We start from the raw sequence: 21,567 nt of genomic DNA on the forward strand, positions 1-21,567 counted from the left end.
CCGCTGTCGAGCCGCCGGTGTCCGCGGAGGAGACGGAGCGAGAGGAGCTGAGATGTAGAGCTGGTTTCTACTCTCCAGGACGCTATATACCACATATATATATATATATATGTATATGTATGTATATATATATATGTATATACACAGAGAGCCTTCATGAAGTTATTAAGGTTTTTATTATTATGGTGCTCCGTCTATTTATTCCAGTCTGAAGCAGGAATTCAGATCCAGGACTTCAGAGTAGACAGATAGATCCACACGGGTTTATTATCTACGCTACGCTGGCTTTTATTTTTTATTTTTTTTATATATAAGCTTTTTTTTCTCTGTGGAGGAAGATTTTTTTTGTCTTTTTTTTTATATCTATTTTGTAAACCCACCTCTATAATACTAATGTACAACACGGTGTGGACCGCGGCGGACTCAGCCGGAGAGGACGGAGGAGACTGGAGGGAGGTGATGATGCCCTACTCCACTGAGCTCATATTTTACCTGGAGATGGACCAACCGCCAGGTAAGAGAGGAGGAAGAGGAGGAAGGAGAGGAGGAGGAGGAGGTGTTGTGTTCAGGGTCTCGTTCAAAAATCGGGGGAAAGTTTTTTTTAAAAGCGCAAATCTCGCTGCTGCTGCTAAAAAAAAGAAAACCCCACACTCCCCCCTCCTGTCTGTCTGTCTGCTCATTCATGGAGACATTTTTTTAACCCTTTTTTAGTGTGTTTGACATTAGCTTTATTTGTATTCTTTGTTTTTTTTGGTCTTGCAGCAGGAAAACTGAGGAGTTGAATCATAATAATAATCATAAAAGACCTTTGATTTAGTGACATTTTGTGTGTCAGATAGATAGATAGATAGATAGATAGATAGATAGATAGATAGATAGATAGATAGATAGATAGATAGATAGATAGATAGATAGATAGATAGATAGATACTTTATTAAAGGCACATCCCAAACAGAGGTCCATTAGAAATAAGAAACCATTGAGAATAAAAAAGGTCAGTTCATGACATGATGACATGACAGTAACCTGAGCTGAAACCATCTATTATCTATTGTCATTTATTCTGGTTTTGACTCAGAAGCTGCAGCAGCTCTTCCTCCTCCAGACAATAGCCCAGTCCCATCATGAAGTAGGCTACCCACCACCAGCAGCAGCAGCAGCTCAGCTCTCTGTGCACATCTGCTAATGATTTCACATGAGAAATGAACAGGAAACATGACATTAAACACAGCCGGACTTATTGAAATCACAGTTGCAGACACGTTTTCTCTTCTCTTCTCTTCTCTTCTCTTCTCTTCTCTTCTCTTCTCTTCTCTTCTCTTCTCTTCTCCTCCTGCTTTTTATTCTTCTAAATAAAACATCTGACACCCACTGACTGACTTTCTGAAATACAAACGGCTCCATCCAGAGGGGGGTGAGAGGGTGAGGGGGTGTAATGAGAATAAAAAGCTCCGGAGCATTTTATCCCCATAACGGCCGTCAGTGACACGCAGCCATAACTCTTTAATTCTTTGTGTTTCCTTTATGACTCCAACTGTCTGAATACTGCTGCTTCATTCATTCATTCATTCATTCATTCATTCATTCATTCCTCAGCAATTGTGCCACTGTCATTTGACCCCCTCCTCCTCCTCCTCCTCCTCCTCCTCCTCCCTCCATTTATTCTCTCCTCTGTTCTGTCTCTCTTCTCTCCATCTGTCCATTCAGATGTCTTACTGTATGAAGTCACTGTGTTTTTATTATTGTGTCTCAGCTGTGGCATAGATAATAAAACACACACACAGACAGACACACACACACACACACACACACACAGACAGACACACAACACAGACAGACACACACTCCCTCAGGTTGAGTTGTGCGTCCTCTCGGTGTCGTCAGGTTTATCATTGAAGTCGTTCTGCAGCAGCAGCTTCAGTTGAACTTTACACCTTTTCTTTTCTTTTCTTTTCTTCTCTTTCTTCTCCTGAATGGACTCAGTGGTGGATGCTTATGATGATGTCACACACACACACACACACACATATGCACACACACACTTTGTGCTCTGTGTCGGTGTGGTTCAGCCTCTGGACCTTGACTTCTGCTCAGAGCCACTGACTCTTCTGAAGCTTCTACATGAGACAGAGAGCTGGTTAACTCAGTCAAGTGTGTTGCTTTTTTTTTTATTTTTTAACCTTTTTATTTCATCTTTTTTCTTTTTTTATCCAGATAAAATGTTTTACAGAACAAATGTATCATTTACAAACAAACTGACAGGATTATAATATTATAATATGGATGTGTGTGTCATAGTGAACGTGTGTGTGAGGAGTTTGGTGTGAGAAGTTGAGAGCATCACTCTGCTGCTTTCACTCGTCTCATTTGTGGACGCTGTGTTAGATATTACATGCATTTTAAATATCTATGTGTGTGTGTGTGTGTGTGTGTGTGTGTGTGTGCAAACTCACCAGTCATCGGTTACATCACTGACAGCTTCTCTGCATGTCTTTGTCTCATCATCATCATCATCATCATCATCATGCAGCGGGAGAGAGAGAGAGAGAGAGGAGTGTGAGTGTGTGAGTCTTTGTCTGACACCTGACAGTTCATCTGTGTGAAGCTATGAGAGGCAAAGATGGAGGGATGGAGAGAGAGAGAAGGAAAGAAAGAAAGAAAGAAAGAAAGAAAGAAAGAAAGAAAGAAAGAAAGAAAGAAAGAAAGAAAGAAAGAAAGAAAGAAAGAAAGAAAAAGAAAGAGCGTCCTGCAGATGTTCATTATAATATTTATTACACTGGAATTGAAACGTGAGCGGCTCGGTGACGGTTAGAGTGCACGTCTGTCCGTCTGTGTGTGTGTGTGTGTGTGTGTTGCCTTTGTGTGCAGGGTGATTAGCACAGGTGGAGTGGCACCACATCCCCCCCCTCCCCTCTTCTCCCCCAGGGGAGGAGGGCAACGCCAGCGTTTCCACGGGCAACTTCATGTGTGTGTGTGTGTTAATGATGAGTCTCATCTTTCAATGGAAAACCACCGAGGCATCGTCACCGTTAGAGGAGTGTGTGTGTGTGTGTGTGTGTGTGTGTGTGTTGTAGTGTTTGGTATGTGGACATGACTTTGTTCTAGCGTGAAAACAGCAAACGCCGCCCACCCCCCCCCCCTCCCTGATGACACGATACGATCTCTGTGTTTGATTCCCGTGCAACTTTTTTTTTTTTTTCTCTCTCTCTCTGCTGCTTCGTTATGCAACAGGAGCTGCAGAGAAGCAGAGGAGTGAGACGTCGCTGCTCTGCACACGTCTCTGTTTCTGCAGTTCACGCAGTTCAATAATAAATTATCAATAATCAATAATCAATAATCAATATCCCATAATATGAATGATGTGACTAATCCAGAGGCAGAGCAGCAGGAAGCAGTGTAGAGACGGTGCAGAGGTTTGATTGACAGGTGGCTGTGTGGTGATGATGTCACTGAAGTCATCAGATCAGATAGGAGGAGGAGGAGGGGCATCGTTGTCGTGGAGACGCATCTGTTGTCACGGAGACTCAGATTTGATTCCTGGATGTTTTTTTTGTTGTTGTTGTTTTGTTTCAATGATAGTTCAGCTGCTGTGACACACACACACACACACACACACACACACACACACACACACTGAGCTGCGACCTGTTGATTTAAACCTCCTGTTCCCTTCCTTCCTTCCTTCCTTCCTTCTTTCCTTCCTTTCTCCCTTCCTTCCTTCCTTCCTTCCTTCCTTCCTTCCTTCCTTCCTTCATTCCTTCCTTCCTTCCCTTCGTCCTCACTTCTTCTTCCTACCTCTTTTGATCCAATTGACCCTCCGTCTTTCTTTCCTTCCTTTTCCCTTCCTTCTTTCCTCCCTTCTTCCTTCCTGCTTCCTTCCTTGACCTAAACTGTTTCCTCCCTCCATCTTTCTTTCTTTCCTTCCTTCCTTTTTCCCTTCCCTTTTCCTTCCTTCCTTCCTTCCTTCATCCTTACTTCTTCCTTCCTTTTTGACCCAATTGACCCAATATGTTCCCTCCCTCCCTCCATCTTTCTTTCTTTCTTTCTTTCTTTCTTTCTTTCTTTCTTTCTTTCTTTCTTTCTTTCTTTCTTTCTTTCTTTCTTTCTTTCTTTCCTTTTCTCTTCCTTCTTTCCACAATCCTTTTCCCCTTCCTTCCTTCCTTCCTTCCTTCCTTCCTTCCTTCCTTCCTTCCCTTTCTCCTTCCTTCCTATTTGACCCAATCTGTTCCCTCCCGCCATCTATCTTTCCTTCCTTTTTTCCCTTCCTTCTTTCCTCCCATCTTTCCCTTTGTCCTTCCTGCCTTCTTTCCTTCCTTCCTTCCTTCCTTCCTTCCTTCCTTCCTTCCTTCCTTCCTTGACCCAGGTGGACAACAGGAGGGTTAACAACACTGATGCTGCTGCACTGTAACTCCACCTTCCTCCTCTCTTTCCTCCTTTCTTTCTTTCTTTCTTTCTTTCTCTTGTGAGGTCTAACCCCCTCCTCCTCCTCCTCCTCCCCCTCCCCTCTTCCCCTCCTCCTCCCCCCTCCTGCCTCCTGATTGGCCGAGGGGGCGTGCCTCCGTGCAGGGATTAGTTAGAGCGTCGTGCTCGTCTTTTTTAGGATCAGCCTCGCTCGCTCTTGTCTTCAGTCCGACGGAGCGCGGAGAGCAGGAGAGAGGGAGGAGGCGGCGACAGTGGAGGAGGAGGTAGAGGAGGAGGAGAGAGAGAGAGTGGAGAGTGAGGGAGAGAAAGAGAGAGAGAAAGAGAAGGAGGGAGGAGGGAAACAGCTGAGAGACGAGTGGCAGCCATGCAGTTAACGGAGAGCACCATGTTCGAGGACGGTAAGAGACTGAACCGGACAGATCTGCTCTCCTTCTTCTCTTTGTCTCTTTCTGTTCTTTTCTTTTCTTTTCTTTCTTCTCCTCTTCTTCCCTCCAGTTTGCATCCATCTAGTTACATTGTTTTTTACACTTTTATCTTCTTTTTCTTCCTTCCTTTCCTCCCTCTTGTCCTGTCACTGCAGCTCTGTGCTCTGTCATTATTCAGTTCACGGCACATGACCTAAAGTCTGCACAGTGTGTGTGTCAGTGTGTGTGTGTGTGTGTTGTTTCCCTGATGCTTTTGTGTAGTTATAGTTGTTGTTGTGTAGTTGTTGAGCTCCAACAGTCAGAAAGTCTCAACGCAACACATGTGCAGCTGTTTCCACATGTTGTCACTTTGAGTTTTTCTTTAAAACAATGATTGTATAGTGAGTGTCAGAGAAACCTGGAGCTGTCAGCTGTCTCCATGTGTGTGTGTGACAATCAAACACACCCACATGCTGCAGATGCACACACACACATGCACATGCACACACTCTGGTGCATGCATGCAGGTCCTGATGTGATCCAGATGTGCAGCAGCAGCAGCTGTTGTTGTGGAAACAGCAGCCGTTTCTCTTTGTGGAGTTTTTATTGTCGCTGCAGAGTGGGAACTCGTCCTGTTGCAGCGAAGATCTTTGTTGTTGCCTGCATGTGACGATCAGCTGGAGCTGGAGCGTGCACGTGTGGCTTCTGTTCATGTTGTTAAAGCTGGATGGGATGTGAGACTCACACTGGTGCTTTGTGTGCATGCATGTGTGTGTGCGCGCATGTGTGTGTCAGTTGGTGCTAATGGTCATTGTTCAGGAAAGTGTGTGTGTTTCTGCATGTGTGTGTGATGACAAGTGATATCGCTCTGTGTGTGTGTGTGTGTGTGTGGCAGAGCGCTGCTCCTTTGTCTGCTGAGGGGGAGGGAGGAGGAGGAGGAGGAGGAGGAGCGGGGGGAGGAGGGGGAGGAGGAGGGGGTGGGGGGAGTTGCACTGACGGTCGCCTTTGTTCACGTCGCCTTCGCTGTAGTTGCTCGTGATTTTTCCTCAGATTTGTGTCACTACGCTGGAGTCACATGACCAGTTCTTCACGTCCTCCTCCTCTTCTCTTCTTTGTGTGGATGTGGACGGACGGTTGTCACGGAGATGGACAGATGTTTTTTAAAAATAAATGAATAGATAAATAAATAAATAAATGAATAAATAAATAAAAGCCAGATCAGAAGTATTGATGCCAGCGTCAGAGGAGGGTTTTATTTGTTATTTAACGTCTCAAGTTTGTCAATGGAGCTTTGCAACAAAGGACGTATGTGTGTGTGCGTGTATGTGTGTGTGTGTGTATGTGCAAAACTTTTAGTTGTTTATCTTGTGGCTTTGTTCCTTTTTTTGCATTTTCACACATTAGTCACATTGTGGTTTAAGCAGCAGATTCAATAAAGATCTGATGAGTTTGAATCAGTGGCGACTGTGATGCTGCAGCCGCGGTGACGGACCTATTGTCCTGTGTGATGCTGCCGTGTCCTTTGTGTGGTCCAGGTGTAACACACACACACATGCACACACACACATGCACATACACACACACACACACACATATACACATAGACACACACACACACACACAGATACACACAGACACACACACACACACACACTGTTGAGTTTTTCTCTTTAACTTTCTTCACTCTTCTGTTTACTGCTGCAAAAGTTTCTATTAAAATATAAAGTGAATTTCCACAGTGTGTGTGCGTGTGTGCATGTGTGTGTGTGTGTGTGTGTGTGTGTGCGCACATGTACATGTACACGTGTGTGTGTATATAACTGTGTGTGTAGCCTATAAGTGTGTGTGAGAGTGTGTAAAGTGCTGACGGAGGGGAACAGTGCAGCTGCAGAATGACAGTTTTTGGCCGTGGCAACTGGCTGCCATGGTGACGTGAGAGAGGGAGAGGGAGGAGGGGAAGAGAAGGGGAGAGGGAGGGAGGGAGGAGGAGGGGGGAGAGTGGGAGAGGAAAAAGTGATGAGAGGTAGAGGAGGGTGGAGGAGAACAAAGAGGAGGGAGAGGAAGACGAGCTGCCTCCGTACATTCCTCTGGACTGTGTGTGTGTGTGTGTGTGTGTCCAGTGTGTGTGTGTGTGTGTTGTGTTGTGACGACGGCTCGTCAGCAGGAAGTGAACAACACACACACACACTGATCAGAGGGTTAAACAGGTGTGTGTGTGTGTGTGTGTGTGTGTGTGTGTGTGTGTGTGTGTGTGTGTGTGTGTGTGTGTGTGTGTGTGTGTGTGTGTGTGTGTGTGTGTGTGTGTGTGTTGTTATAGTTTAATGGACATTAACATATTTTCATTAAGTTTTAATTATGAAAAACAAACAACAATCAGTGTCAGAACCTTTAGCTCAACTCTGTACATGAGAGAGAGAAGGAAGGAAGAGAAAACTGAGAAAGAAAGAAAGAAAGAAAGAAAGAAAGAAAGAAAGAAAGAAAGAAAGAAAGAAAGAAAGAAACAATGGAAGACAGCAAGAAAGAAGAAAAGACAGAGAAAAGAAAGAAAGAAGGAAGGAAGGAGAGAAGAAAGAAAGGAAGACAGTAAGAAAGAAAGGAGTGAGGAAGGAAAGACAGAGGAAAGAAAGAAAGGAAGACAGCAAGAAAGAAAGAAAGCAGGAAGGAAGGAAAGACAGAGAAAAGAAAGAAGAAAGGAAGGAAAGAGAAAAGAAAGAAAGGAAGGAAGAAAGGAGGAAGGAAGGAAAGACAGAAAAGAAAGAAAGAAGGGAAGAGAAAATAAAGAAAGGAAGACAGCCAGAAAGAAAGTGAGGAAGGAAGGAAAGACAGAAAAGAAAGAAAGAAAGAAAGAAAGAAAGAAAGAAAGAAAGAAAGAAAGAAAGAAGGAAGGAGAAAATAAAGAAAGGAAGACAGCAAGAAAGAAAGGAAGGAGGAAGGAAGGAAAGACAGAAAAGAAAGAAGTAAGGGAGGAAATAGAAAAGAAAGAAAGGAGGAAGGAAGGAAGGAAAGAGAAAAGAAAGGAAGGAAGGAAGACAGCAACAAATAAAGAAGGAAGGAAAGAAAGACATAAACAAAGACCTGAAAAGTTCATTTTAACTTCTGTTTTAGAAGTTGATGTTGACTTGTGTTCATGAATTTTATATCATTTCTATTTTATTTTCTAATTTCTACACATTTTAAATGAAGCGATTAGAAACACTGAAGACAGCTGAATATTGAAATCATCATGTTATTCTGTGCAGCTGGTCAACGTTAACCATTTAACCGCCTGTCACTTTTTACAGTGCAGCGTGTGTGTGTGTGTGTGTGTGTGTGTGTGTGTGTGTGTGTGCGTATGTGTGTGTGTGATGGTTGACTGTGATGTAGGAGCTCTCTAGTAATTACACCTCTGTTCTTTAAACTGTATCCAGATGTGACTGGAGACCTGTAAACCATGGTCTGCTGCTGCTGCGTGTGTGTGTATGTGTGTGAACCAGGTTTACACACTTAAAGCTGAAGTTTCTGCAAAGTTAGCGGCCATTTTTTTGATCTGTTATTGATTATTATTGGTTATTGTTTGGATTTTAAAATTCTCAGCCCTCTGAAAAGGCTTGACAGGAAGCACACTGAAGCTATAACTCGTGTTTTGTCCTTGGTCTTCTTTTACTTTTATTACAAAATGACCACAGGTGACCACAGGTCTGAAATGATTAACCAAATATAACAGGTTACATATGATAATATTCATGAAATTATAACTTTTAAATAGCTATTTTTACTTTTTACAATACCTTTTACCTTTTACTTTAAACAAAACATAGACTTTTTAAAATATATATCAATCAAATGGGCCGTGTGCTTCTGCCAAAATAACACGCAGACTTTTTCAAAATAAAATGCAGAGGTACAAAACTCTTAAATTAATTACCCAGAGGTACAAATAATGATTACTGTAAATAATGAAAGTCTTGACAGTTATTGCTGAAATTAAAACAGTAACAAGAGTTTTGATTTTGAGGACGAACCATGAATTAAAAATAACATTTTAGCAGCAGTGATGATAATGAGACGAACTCAGGGGGAGGATGAGTTCAAACACAGGAGAAAACTGTGGGAAAACAGAGCGTCGGCACAAGAAGACAGTGTTTATGTGTCTCTCTGTGTGTGTGTGTGTGTGTGTGTGTGTGTGTGTGTGTGTGTGTGTGTGTGTGTGTGTGTGTGTGTGTGTGTGTGTGTGTGTGACAGACAGAGTAATTACTGTGATGATGTATGGCCTAGCTGTGTTTGTCACTGTGATTAATAACGCGCTCGGCACCGTGTTGCAGATACAGAAACAGATTCTGTAGCTGCAGATATTTACATACGGAGCTCGTTCACACGTCTCGACAATGAAGTTAATTAATTTCCTGCTCCAACTGTTTGTGCTCAGTCGAGTCCTAACGTCTCCTCTCCTCTCCTCTCCTCTCCTCTCCTCTCCTCTCCTCTCCTCTCCTCTCCTCTCCTCTCCTCTCCTCTCCTCTCCTCTCCTCTCCTCTCTTCCAGCTCTTCCTCCGAAGCCGGCGAAGCCCCAGCAGACGACGACCTCGTCCTCCTCCTCTTCGTCTGTCGGGGTCGGAGGAGGAGGAGGAGGAGGAGGAGGGGGGAACAGCGGTGCCAAGGACGGGGGAGGGGCCGGGGCCTCGCTGCAGGAGGCCGAGTGGTACTGGGGAGACATATCCAGGTGAGAGGACGGAGAGAAAGAAAGAGAGAACTACGGTGGCTCTGAAGGGTCAAATCATTATACAGCTTAAAGAAAGTGACACAAGGACATCCTACAAACTGCATCAGTTTGACAAAAACTCCACAACAACACAACAGGAAGTGTTCCCGGACTGGTCCGTCAATTTATTGGGAAAGAAAGAAAGACAGTAGAAAGAAAGGAAAGACAGAAGGAAAGGATGAACGACATAAAGAAGGAAAGGGAGAAGAAAAGAAAGAAAGAAACAGAAACAAATCAGTATTCAGCTTAAAGAAAACACAAAGACATGCTACAAACTCAAAGAAAAAACTAAAAACTCAACAGGAAGTGTCCTTGACTGGTCTCTCACTTTATTGTGAAAGAAATTAAGAAAGAAAGAAAGAAAGAGGAAGGAAAGACAGAAAAGAAAGAGTGAAGGGAAAAGAAAGGAAAGAAAAATGACAGAAGGAACAAAATGGGGAAGAAAAGAAAGAAAGACAGGAAGAAGGAAAGAAAGGCGGAAGGAAAGGATGAAAGACAGAAGAAAGGAAGAAGGAAAAAAGAAAGACAGAAGGAATGGAAAAAGGAAGGAAAGAAAGGAAGACCAAAAGAAAGAAAGAAAGAAAGACAGAAGGAACGCTAGAAATACGACAGAAGGGAAGAGCGGAAGAAGGAAGAAGGAAGGAAAGAAAGACAGAAAGAAGGAAAGACAGAAGGAATGATAGAAATAAGACAGAAGGAAATAAAGAAAGACAGAAGGAAGGAAGGAAGGAAGGAAGGAAGGAAGGAAGGAAGGAAGGAAGGAAAGAAAAAAGACAGAAGGAAGGATGGAAAGAGAGGAAGAAGGAAGGAAGGAAAGAAAGGAGAGACAAAAGGAAGGAAAGAGAGGATGAAGGAAAGGAAGAAAGAAAGAGGAAAGACATAAGGAAGGAAGGAAAGGAAGAAAGAGGAAAGACATAAGGAAGGAAGGAAAGGAAAAAAGAGGAAAGACAGAAGGAAGGAAGTAAAGCATTATCTTGTCCTCAGAAACACTTCCTGTTGTGATCTGTATCAGTAGAGAGTGAACAGCTTCAGTCACATGATCAACACATCTACTAGACACACACACACACACACACACACACACACACACACACACACACAGACACAGACACACACACACACAGTGACCTCATCCCTCTCTCCCTCTCTCCGTCTCTCTCCTTCAGGGAAGAGGTGAATGATAAACTCAGAGACATGCCTGACGGGACCTTCCTGGTGCGGGACGCCTCCACCAAGATGCAGGGAGACTACACACTCACTCTGAGGTACACACACACACACACACTGACCAATCACTACACACTCACTCTGAGGTACACATACTCACTGACCAATCAGCTGACAAGGAGCTGTCTGATTGGATGTTCACTGTAACAACTAAAATGCCATATATTTTTTATAGAAAATGATCTTTTAGTGCAAACAGACATAATTCCTCAACTGGACATGCTGCTGGAGGTTACTTTCTCAGTGTCCAGTTTTATGTAGAGCTATGAAGGAGTGGAATGACCATCCAAATTATGTTATACAACAAAGAAATATGGTTAGTTTTAAAATGAAACTAAGAGATTATAGACCGAATCACCTTGTTGTTTACATTCTACTTCCGGGTAGAAAACCAGCACGTAATTTGAATGAGATCAATAGTAACGAAGGAGAGTTTAGCTATAGGCTATATCATATTTTTCACGCCCTATCACCGTTTAGACAAATCTGAAATGATTGAAGAAACATCACTGTTTCTGTGTGTGTGCTTTGTGTTGTTATGTGTTGTATTTATTCAGTTTGGGGGAATCACAGTGTCTAGAAAGCATCAGTGGCTCAGCTGACAGGGACAGCTAACGGTAGCTAAGCTAATGGCAGCTAAGCTAACGGCGGTACAAAGCTAACAGCAGTAGCTAAGCTAGCATCAGGACGTCAGCTGTTAAAACCCTCCCGTTATGGGACATGAAACTACTCCAGTTAGCTCAGTCATGTTGGAACTCAGATATCCGCTGGAGAAAATATTTTTTCATGGAGCGTTTATTGAGCCACTGAGTTATTAAAGTTAAACAGGTAGCTAACCGTTAGCCCGGCTAATCTATGATAACCATGACTAATTACAAAAATGTGCACACATAAATAGTAATGTTTGTCCAGTCATTGGTTTTATAAACTTTACAAACATCAGATTAGTCTAAACGGTGATAGAGTGACATGAAAAATTAGATATAGCGAAACTCTCGTCCGTCACTATTGTTCTTATGCTGGTTTTCTGTTGTAAACAACTTTACTTCGATCGTAATTTTGACCATTTTATTTACATTTGCTTCGCACATGGAAGCGGATGTTACGACGTGCAGCTTTGACGTCATATCGGAGCCTTAACGTCAGTAAATTCGAGTAAAAATACAGACTTCACTTATCCGACGTGGGGGGGTCATTTACAAATCACCAGACGTCCTCAGGTAATACTAATCCCGTGCGAATAGGGTTTAAGAGATTATTATTTCGATCGTAATTTTGACCATTAATATATCTGTAAATTGGGTCTTGGCATCCTTGTTGTGTAGTGATTCAATGTAGGAGCTGGTAATGCATGTTAGGTGTTCGTCTTGGATGTTTTGTTTGTACTGTATGTATCAAGTATGTGTTTTCTGTATTTGTTTTCTGTATTAAGTATGTGTTAATTTCTCCCTCTCTCCCTCTCTCCCTCCAGGAAAGGCGGGAACAACAAGCTGATAAAGATCTACCACCGCGACGGGAAGTACGGCTTCTCGGACCCGCTGACGTTCGGCTCGGTGGTGGAGCTCATCAGCCACTACAGACACGAGTCTCTGGCTCAGTACAACACCAAGCTGGACGTCAAGCTCATGTACCCCATCTCCCGCTTCCAGCAGGTACACACACACACACACACACGCTGTCAGGTTGTTCTGGCTTGATTTAAAGGGATAGTTCAGCATTTTGGCAAATTGACCCATTGCCATAATCCCTATAGTCATAGCAGTAGGTTCGTTACCTTTAATTTTCGGTGCAAGCTGTTTTTAGACGGCGGAGCAGAGCCGTGAGCTGCTCAGAGCTACGCTACGGAGGCTCATTATGGGATTTCTTGGTTTCCCTCATCAAACTCATCAAATACACAATCCAACAACTCCACAACGCTCTGGTGGACAAGTTGTGAGCTGCACATTCACCACGCTATGAGATAATAACACAACGCTCTGGTGGACAAGTTGTGAGCTAACGTTGTGTTATTATCTCATAGCGTGGTGAATGTGCAGCTCACAACTTGTCCACCAGAGCGTTGTGGAGTTGTTGGATTGTGTATTTGATGAGTTTGATGAGTTTGATGATGAACCTTTACTTTTACCAGGATCAAAATGGCTCCTAGCTTCACATTTTAGGAGTGAAAATCGACTTGCAAAGCAAATAGTAACATTTCCTTTTCATTCATGATCCTCACAAACCTTGACCTGACACCTGGAATGACAGATTATAGATTATTTGAGTTTAAAAAATAAACAAAACAAACAAAAAACCCTCAGCAAAATGTACTGGTTGCACATGTGCACGTAGATGAAACATTTACTTGCACTGTCTCAAATTTTAGGGGCAAAATTTGGATGTGACACTTTAATCAGCTGTTTTGTGTTTGTTTTGGCGTCTGCATGAAAACACTGCATCGTCGTTTTCCAATTTTCCCGCTCTGGGTCCCGTTCTGTTGCAGATTCACTTCACTCGCTGAGTAACGCTGCTTTTTAATGTCAGTAACAGTCGATAACGGCGTCATAACGGGGGGGAAACAGTAACGTTTAGATGTAAATAAAAGAGTTGTGTTAGTTTCTAACGCTGTTGTTTTCCGGTCTGGGCTCAGGACCAGCTGGTGAAGGAAGACAACATCGACGCTGTGGGGAAGAAGCTACAGGAATATCACAACCAGTACCAGGAGAAGAGCAAAGAGTACGACCGGCTGTACGAGGAGTACACCAAGACCTCACAGGTACGCTCACACTCTCTCTTTCTTTCTTTCTTTCTTTCTTTCTTTCTTTCTTTCTTTCTTTCTTTCTCTCTTTCTTTCTTTTCTCCTTCCTTCCTTCCTTACTTCCTTCTTTTCTCTGTCTTTCCTTACTTCCTCCTTTCTTTCTTTCTTTCTTTCTTGCTGTCTTCCTTCCTTCCTTTCTTTTCTCTTTCCTTCCTTCTTTCTTTCTTTTCTCTGTCTTTCCTTCCTTCCTCCTTTCTTTCTTTCTTTTTTTCTTGCTGTCTTCCTTCCTTCCTTTCTTTTCTCTTTCCTTCCTTCTTTATTTTCTCTGTCTTTCCTTCTTTCTTTTCTGTCTTTCCTTCCTTGTTTCTTTCTTTTTTTTCTTGCTGTCTTCCTTCCTTCTTTCTTTCTTTCTTTCTTTTCTCTGTCTTTCCTTCCTTTCTCGTTTCTTTCTTTCTTTTTTTCTTGCTGTCTTCCTTCCTTCCTTTCTTTCTCTTTCCTTCCTTCCTTCTTTTCTCTGTCTTTCCTTCTTTCTTTTCTGTCTTTCCTTCCTCGTTTCTTTCTTTTTTTTCTTGCTGTCTTCCTTCCTTCTTTCTTTCTTTTCTCTGTCTTTCCTTCTTTTTTTCTTGCTGTCTTCCTTCCTTCCTTTCTTTTCTCTTTCCTTCCTTCTTTCTTTCTTTTCTGTCTTTCCTTCCTTCCTCCTTTCTTTCTTTTTTGCTGTCTTACTTTCTTTCTTTCTCAGTTTTCTCTCTCTCTCTCTCTCTCTCTCTCTCTCTCGTGTACAGAGTTGAGCTCAAGGTCCTGACACTGATTGTTGTTTGTTTTTCATAATTAAGACTTAATGAAAACATTTTAATGTCCATTAGACTATAACAACACACACACACACACACACAGGTCCAGGCGTCTCCTCCGTCCACTCACTCTCTTCTCCTCCTCCTCCTCCTCCTCCTCCTCCTCCTCCTCCTCTCAGGAGATCCAGATGAAGCGCACGGCCATCGAGGCCTTCAACGAGACCATCAAGATCTTCGAGGAGCAGTGCCACACCCAGGAGCGCTACAGCAAAGACTACATCGAGCGCTTCCGCCGCGAGGGCAACGACAAGGAGATCGAGAGGATCATGATGAACTACGAGAAGCTCAAGTCTCGGCTCGGGGAGATCCACGACAGCAAGCAGCGGCTGGAGGCCGACCTGAAGACGCAGGCCATGGACAACCGCGAGACGGACAAGAAGATGAACAGCCTGAAGCCCGACCTCATCCAGCTGCGCAAGATCAGGGACCAGTACCTCGTGTAAGTAGCTACTGGGGGGGCGGAGCTTAAAATCAGGAGACCACCAGAAACACCGATCAGACCGGTCCTTAAAGGATGGTTCAACATTGGCGAATTGGCCCATTGCCATAATCCCTATAGTTTTAGGAGTAGGTTCGATGAAAAACTGTCCCTGAAGGCAACGCGCATCAGTGGTTTTACATGAATTTCCCTCTAAAACAACTCTGTGTGGTAACGTTGTGTTATTATCTCATAGCGTGGTGAATGTGCAGCTCACAACTTGTCCACCAGAGCGTTGTGGAGTTGTTGGATTGTGTATTTGATGAGTCTAATGAGGGAAACCAAGAAATCCCATAATGAGCCTCCGTAGCATAGCTCTGAGCAGCTCACGGCTCTGCTCCGCCGTTCTAAAAATAGCTTGCACCGACAATTAATTAGATTAGATAAACTTTATTGTCCCCAAAAGGGGAAATTTGTCTTGGGCAAAAGTGCGCATAGAGCCGTATAGCAACAATACAATAAGTACAGTGACAGACTTACAAGCAATAGACATACAGACGAAGCAGCATTGCAGCATCAGAACCATAGTAGTCGGCATTATCAGTTCTAAAAGAGAGGTGTAAAGTAAAAAGGACAGAAGCTTTGCTTGGTAAAAAACAAATAAAGGAATTTAAAAGATCCTAAGGTCAAGGAAATTTGCAACAGTAAAAACTCGAGCTACGCTACGCTTCCTCCAAATAATGAATAGGGACGGGCTGTTTATTCAACAGAGCTGTAGGTAACAAACCTACTGCTATGACTATAGGGATTATGGCAATGGGCCAATTTGACAAAATGTTGAACTATCCCTTTAAACGCATCTTCACACTAGAGTTGTAGTTTTTTCTTTTTTTTGTGAAGCAAAGTGAAGCCACGCCCAATCGATCAGCTGTGATCGATCGGTATTTGTTTATTTGCTTTTATGTGCATGTGGTCTGTTTAAAGACAAACAACTTTAAATCACAAGACGATCAAAATAATCGAATAATTAACTACACACTATCAACAACAATCCCTTATAATTAGGTCAAACAATAGGATGAAAAACCTTTAAAATAACCTGGTTTATTAAAAACAAGTAATAAGTTACTCAAAATATAATTAATAACAGCTGTAACTTCTTTCTTTAGTGTCTTTTTAAATCTTGATTTATTATCAACACCAGTCAGATAATCTGCTAAACATCCTCACATGACGATGGTTCTGATTGGCTCTTCTCTCTCTCTGTCTCCAGCTGGCTCAATCACAAAGGAGTTCGACAGAAACGAATCAACGACTGGCTGGGGATCAAGAACGACAACACAGACGAGTGAGTTTCAGTCTGAGCTGCAGCTGGACGCCATGACGACGTCTGGTCTGGTCTGGTCCCTGCTCATCCTCTACCTCTCTCTCTGTCTCTCTCTCTCTCTCTCTCTCCGGTGCAGAGGCTACTTTGTGAGCGAGGAAGACGAGAACCTTCCTCACTACGACGAGAAGAGCTGGTTCGTGGGCGACTTGAACCGGACTCAGGCAGAGGAGCTGTTGCTAGGGAAACCGGACGGAGCCTTCCTGATCCGGGAGAGCAGCAAGAAGGGCTGCTACGCCTGCTCCGTCATGTGAGTCTCACACACACACACACACACACACAGGAAACACTGGAGGTCAGATTGGTTCTGCCTCCTCCTCCATCAAGGTCCAGGAGCTTCTTCTGCCTCCTTAGCATTGATGCTAAACAGGTTTATAGAGCTTTCAAATGAACCTTTATTGACAATCTGACAGGACAGGACACATGTAGAGAGTGAGCAGAGCTGTTAGTGAACATGTCACCAGGTCAGTGTCAGTGACAGAGGTGGAGCAGCTCGTTAGTTATGTAGCTACCGTAAACCCTCCAATAGCAGCTCAGACTTCTAACTAAGACCTGGATCAAGACCCGGACCAGTCCAGGAGACCAGAGTCTGGTTGAGGATTTTACGGTAGCTTCAGTTTCCACTTCCTGTTGTGTCATTTTGGATTTAAAAAAAAAAAGATTTCTCAAGAATTAAAGGTTCAAGTTCCATCAAAAACGTCCTGTCAGTGATTCGTCAGTGAAACGAGTCGATTGTGTTTCCACACGTAGAGTTAATCAATGAGTCCAGAGTTTCTAACGACTTCCTGTTCCCATGTGGTCAGAACCAATCAGAGCAGTTTGTCTCCTCACTGTCTCAACTCATGTGACCTGGCTGGCCCCCACGCCCACCATGTCTCCTCCAGGGTTATTATACTTAACTAAAACTAAGACTGGCAGTGAAAAAATAATGTAGTAAACTGAAATTAAAAAAAAATTAAAAAACATTTTTTCTGTTTTCTGTGTTTGTTTTTTTAACTAAATCCGACTTCCAGGTCTCGATGCTAAAATGCAGTAAAGTAGAGTCAGATAACATCAGCTTAGTTGTAGTTTTCTTAGAGATGGGACGACAGGTAGATAAAAGTGAATGGAACCTGATGAGGACTGATGGGAACATTATGGGATGGATGCAACTAAAAGGGGAAAAGTTCATCTTCAGAGGTCTGACAGAGGCTTTCTCCTAAAACCTGGAAAACTACAACTAAGACTAAGACTAAATAAAAACTAGTCAACTCCTCAAAACTCAAAACTAAACTAAACTGTTTCATCACTTGTTGAACTCATTAAAAGTAAACAAAGCAGACTGAAACCAATGTAAATGTTGTTGCTGTACTAACCAGTGTTGTGTTGTCTCCTCCATTTCCTCCGTCAGGGTTGAGGGCGAGGTGAAGCACTGCGTGATCTACAGCACGCCGCGCGGCTTCGGCTTCGCGGAGCCGTACAACCTGTACAGCAGCCTGAAGGACCTGGTGCTGCACTACCACCAGACCTCGCTGGTGCAGCACAACGACTCGCTCAACGTCCGCCTGGCCTTCCCCGTCTACGCACACATGATGATGCCCTCCTCTGGACGCAGATGAAGCCCCCACACACACACCGCCACACACACACAGAGAGACAAGACTACAAACCAACGTTGTGGTTGACGACGTACAGGATCAAACCCGTCAGATCGATAAGAGAAACAAAGTAAAAACACTTTGCTGCAACACACACATCAGCCACCTTGGAGTTATATATATTTTTACAAGAACAATTTCGGAGGGCATTCTTTCTAAAGACTGCTTGATTTGCACAAGGAAGTTTTAAATGTTTGTGAATGTGAAAAAAACCTACAAAACCATGACAAAAACATAAACGCGACAGAAGGAAGGAAGGAAGCAAGGAAGGAAAGAAGGAAGGAAACGGAGTAGGCAACTTCAGAGTTTCAGGTTGACCGCGCTGCTACCTAAACTCCAGCTCAGACTCTTCACCAGAAACTCAAACAAAACAAAACAAAACACACGAATGACGACGAAAACGAAACAAACGAAACATTCCCATGGAAACAAGTTTTTGTTTTTTTTTTGTTCTGGAGTCGTTTTCATGTCTCAGATGTTTGTTCTCCTTCTTTTTGTTTTCTCCCGAAGTTTTTTCTTTTCTGTTTGTGGTAAATGGGAGAGGAGATGATGATGATGAAGATGATGATGATGATGATGAAGATGATGATGATGATGATGATGATGATGATGATGATGATGATGATGATGTCAAGTGTCTTGTTTCTGTCCCTCTCTCCGTTTGAGAAGCAACAAAAAAAGATGTAGCATTATTACAAGACAACGGACGCTTCCTGTTGTTCCTCCATGTAGACTGCTGCTGCTGAGGGGGGGAGAGGGGGGAGGGAGGGAGAGGGGGAGGGGCAAACAACAGGAAACAGTTTTTAGTCCGACGAAGGACAAAAAGGTTTGATTTATATTGTTTTTTTGTTTTTTTTTCTTGTTTCTTTTCTTGCCAATGTGTAAAAGGCAACGACAGATTAGAACCAGAGACCAAAGTGGGGGAGGAGGAAGAGGAGGGGGGAGGAAGAGGAGGAGGAGGAGGGGAGAGGACAGTGTGAGTTGTAGTGAACGGTGCGTTTGAGGCCACACATAAAACTGGAGTTTCAGGGCCAAAAAAAAAACGAGTATGAAGCACTTAAAGCAGCCGCCGCCACCATTTAAATTTGGATGAAACCAGAGAACAGGAACTCACTGTGACCAGACTGTTTCCAGAGGGAACTGTATCTGAGCGGACCAGTGAGGTCACAACTGAACTGAGACCAGTTTTATGTGTGGAGAGAGAGAGAGAGAGAGATGAAGGAGTGTGTGTTCAACCAGTTTTATTGTATTTTTTTTAAAGGGATAGTTCAACATTTTTGGCAAATTGGCCCATTGCCATAATCCCTATAGTCATAGCAGTAGGTTCGTTACCTTTAATTGTCGGTGCTGCAAGATATTTTTAGAATGGTGGAGCAGAGCCGTGAGCTGCTCAGAGCTACGCTACGGAGGCTCATTATGGGATTTCTTGGTTTCCCTCATCAAATACACAATCTAACAACTCCACAACGCTCTGGTGGACAAGTTGTGAGCTGCACATTCACCACGCTATGAGATAATAACACAACGTTACCACACAGAGTTGTTTTAGAGGGAAATTAATGCAAAACCTCTGATGCGTTTTGCCTTCAGGGACAGTTTTTCATCAAGCAGTCTCTGTATTTGCCTCTAAAACAACTCTGTGTGGTAACGTTGTGTTATTATCTCATAGCATGATGGTAAAAGTAACGAACCTACTGCTAATACTATAGGGCTTATGGCAATGGGACAATTTGCCAAAATGTTGAACTATCCCTGGAGATGGAGAAGTTTTAAACTCGTCCCGACTTCAGGCTTTAGAAGAAAAAACTTGAACGAACGTGCAATCGAGCTTCGTTTGAATGGAGAGAGAGAGAGAGAGAGAGATAATCAATGTGCACAGTCTGTTTTTCTTTTCTTTTCTTTTTCTTTTTGTTTTGTTGTTTTTCACTCAGATCTTCTGACCCGGTGCTCGACTTTCTAACCAGTGGAAGAGTTTTGTCTGTCAAAGATTTAAAAAGTAATAAATAATAATTATAATAATAATAATTATAATAATAAAAAAATATTGATAACAATAAAAACCAATGATCTTCACAAGCTGAAGAGAAAAACACCGACCAGTTGCATTGGATTCATTGGCTCTTCCTGGAAATTCTCTACTTGCTGCTGATTGGCTGCTTCTGTCTTGCTTCTGTTATAATATACTGATGTGATGTGTTCAGGTCCTAATGAAAAAGTGGGAAACCAGGACGACGCTGGTTACAAAGTCAAGACAAAGCACCCACACACACACATACACGTATTAACACACACACTGTTTGTGCATGTGAGGAGTGTGTGTGTGCGTGTGTGTGTGTGTGTCAGGTTGTGAGTGAATGATACGACCTTGGTTGTACCCACCTCTTCTTTATCTGCACCGTCTCCATGTCCCTCCTCCACCCTGTTGTCACGGTTACACCCATCCCCACCCTCCCCACTGTGGCCCCGCCCCCTTCTTTCTGATTGGTCCATCCTGATTGGTTGGACCAGCGAGGCTCAGGAAGCCGTTGACAGTCGGTCGGCGACGACGACGACGACGGTCCAGATCAAACCGAACCTCACTTCCTGTCACGTTCACGAAACGAATTCACGAGTTTTTTTGGACTTTATCACCATGGCAACGTCTCCATTTTTTTATTTTTCTTTATAAAAACAGTTTGGTGACGACTTCCATGTCTGTGATGTGTTCAAAAACACAAAATAAAACAAGGAGAGGACAAATACAGAGTTGGTCTGGACCGTCGTTGTCCCGGCGACGCTACTAGACAGGAAGTGCGAAAGGAAGACGGACGAGACGGCGTCAACACAGCTGGATGTTTGCTGAGAGGAACGCGTCGATTCTTTCAAAGACTGAAGCTTTTTTTTGTTGTTTTGTTTTACTGGGTTTTTTTTACAGTGTTTTTATGGGAGAAAAATTGACCCACGAAGTTCTTTTTTGTTCTTGTTTTTTTATTGCGTTCGTCCTGACTCACTTCCTGTCCAGCTGTGATGACGTCATCATCGGTCCGTCCGTCCGTCTGTGCTCAGGTTCAGGTTCAGGACTTCTCCTCAGTTTTTGTTTTTCCCCCCGGGGGGACAGGACGACGGTTTGTTGATATCATCTTGAATGTACGAAGAAAAAACTATAAAAAACAAGCGACCGAATCCATCCAGAACTGATTTCCTCTTCTGTTGATGTTCGATTTTTTTTTTTCTTTTTCTTTTTTGTGAATGCACCGTTGACTCCAGGTGCTATCGGACACTGTTACCCCCCCCCTCCTCCCACCTCCGTTGGATTGGACAGACTTCTCCGTCTCAAAGTCGTGAACCCTCAGGTGTTTTCAAAGTTTACCGTAGAAACGACGACAGCAGCGAAGCCAGCGACCAGAAAAAAACGAAACAAAAAGACGTAAATCAGGGTTTTTTCTTTCATTGATACTTAAATCACTCTCAGTCGATTAAGCTACACCCCCCCCTCCTCCCCCTTCCTCCTCCCCCCGTCCACTTCCCACTTCAACAAGATTTGTCCCTCACGGTTTCCTGTAGCGTGTCCTTTCTTCCCCTCCGTCGCCACAGTCTGAACTTTTTCTTTCTTTCTTTCTTTCTTTCTTTTTGTTTTTTTTATTCGCTTTCGACTTTTTGCAGAGGGAACTCAGAAAATTCCCGAACTCTTTATTACTTGAACAATATTGCATTGCATTGCTCACTGTTGAATGTCTTTATATGGAAAATATACATTTATTATTAAAGTTAA

At 43.1% G+C, this 21,567-nt stretch overlaps 1 protein-coding gene across 2 annotated transcripts; it reads left to right on the plus strand.

The window, feature by feature from the left end:
• Positions 1-239: 239 nt before the first annotated feature.
• pik3r3b (phosphoinositide-3-kinase, regulatory subunit 3b (gamma)) lies at positions 240-18,201 on the plus strand. Of its 2 annotated transcripts, none has more exons than XM_085775239.1 (9): positions 240-514; positions 9,346-9,523; positions 10,729-10,827; positions 12,261-12,441; positions 13,419-13,544; positions 14,497-14,816; positions 16,069-16,143; positions 16,259-16,429; positions 17,570-18,201. In XM_085775239.1, exons 1-9 carry the CDS (start codon positions 394-396, stop codon positions 17,775-17,777), a joined length of 1,479 nt encoding a protein of 492 aa, XP_085631365.1. In that variant the 5' UTR covers positions 240-393; the 3' UTR covers positions 17,778-18,201. The 2 variants fall into 2 exon arrangements, with proteins under 2 accessions (XP_085631365.1, XP_085631366.1); XM_085775240.1 differs by lacking the exon at positions 240-514 and adding an exon at positions 4,628-4,821.
• The last annotated feature ends 3,366 nt before the right edge of the window (positions 18,202-21,567 follow it).

This window comes from Trachurus japonicus, chromosome 4 (assembly GCF_045865225.1).
Source record: "Trachurus japonicus isolate A0001 chromosome 4, Traja_1.0".
NCBI classification, from domain to species: Eukaryota; Metazoa; Chordata; class Actinopteri; order Carangiformes; family Carangidae; genus Trachurus; species Trachurus japonicus.

Bases quoted from the DNA above. Each gene is read 5' to 3' on its own strand.
- pik3r3b (XM_085775239.1), top strand. From the start codon at position 394: ATGTACAACACGGTGTGGACCGCGGCGGACTCAGCCGGAGAGGACGGA. The intron at 16,144-16,258 runs GTGAGTTTCAGT...TCTCCGGTGCAG, and splicing joins AAGAACGACAACACAGACGA to AGGCTACTTTGTGAGCGAGG. The intron at 16,430-17,569 runs GTGAGTCTCACA...TTCCTCCGTCAG, and splicing joins TGCTACGCCTGCTCCGTCAT to GGTTGAGGGCGAGGTGAAGC.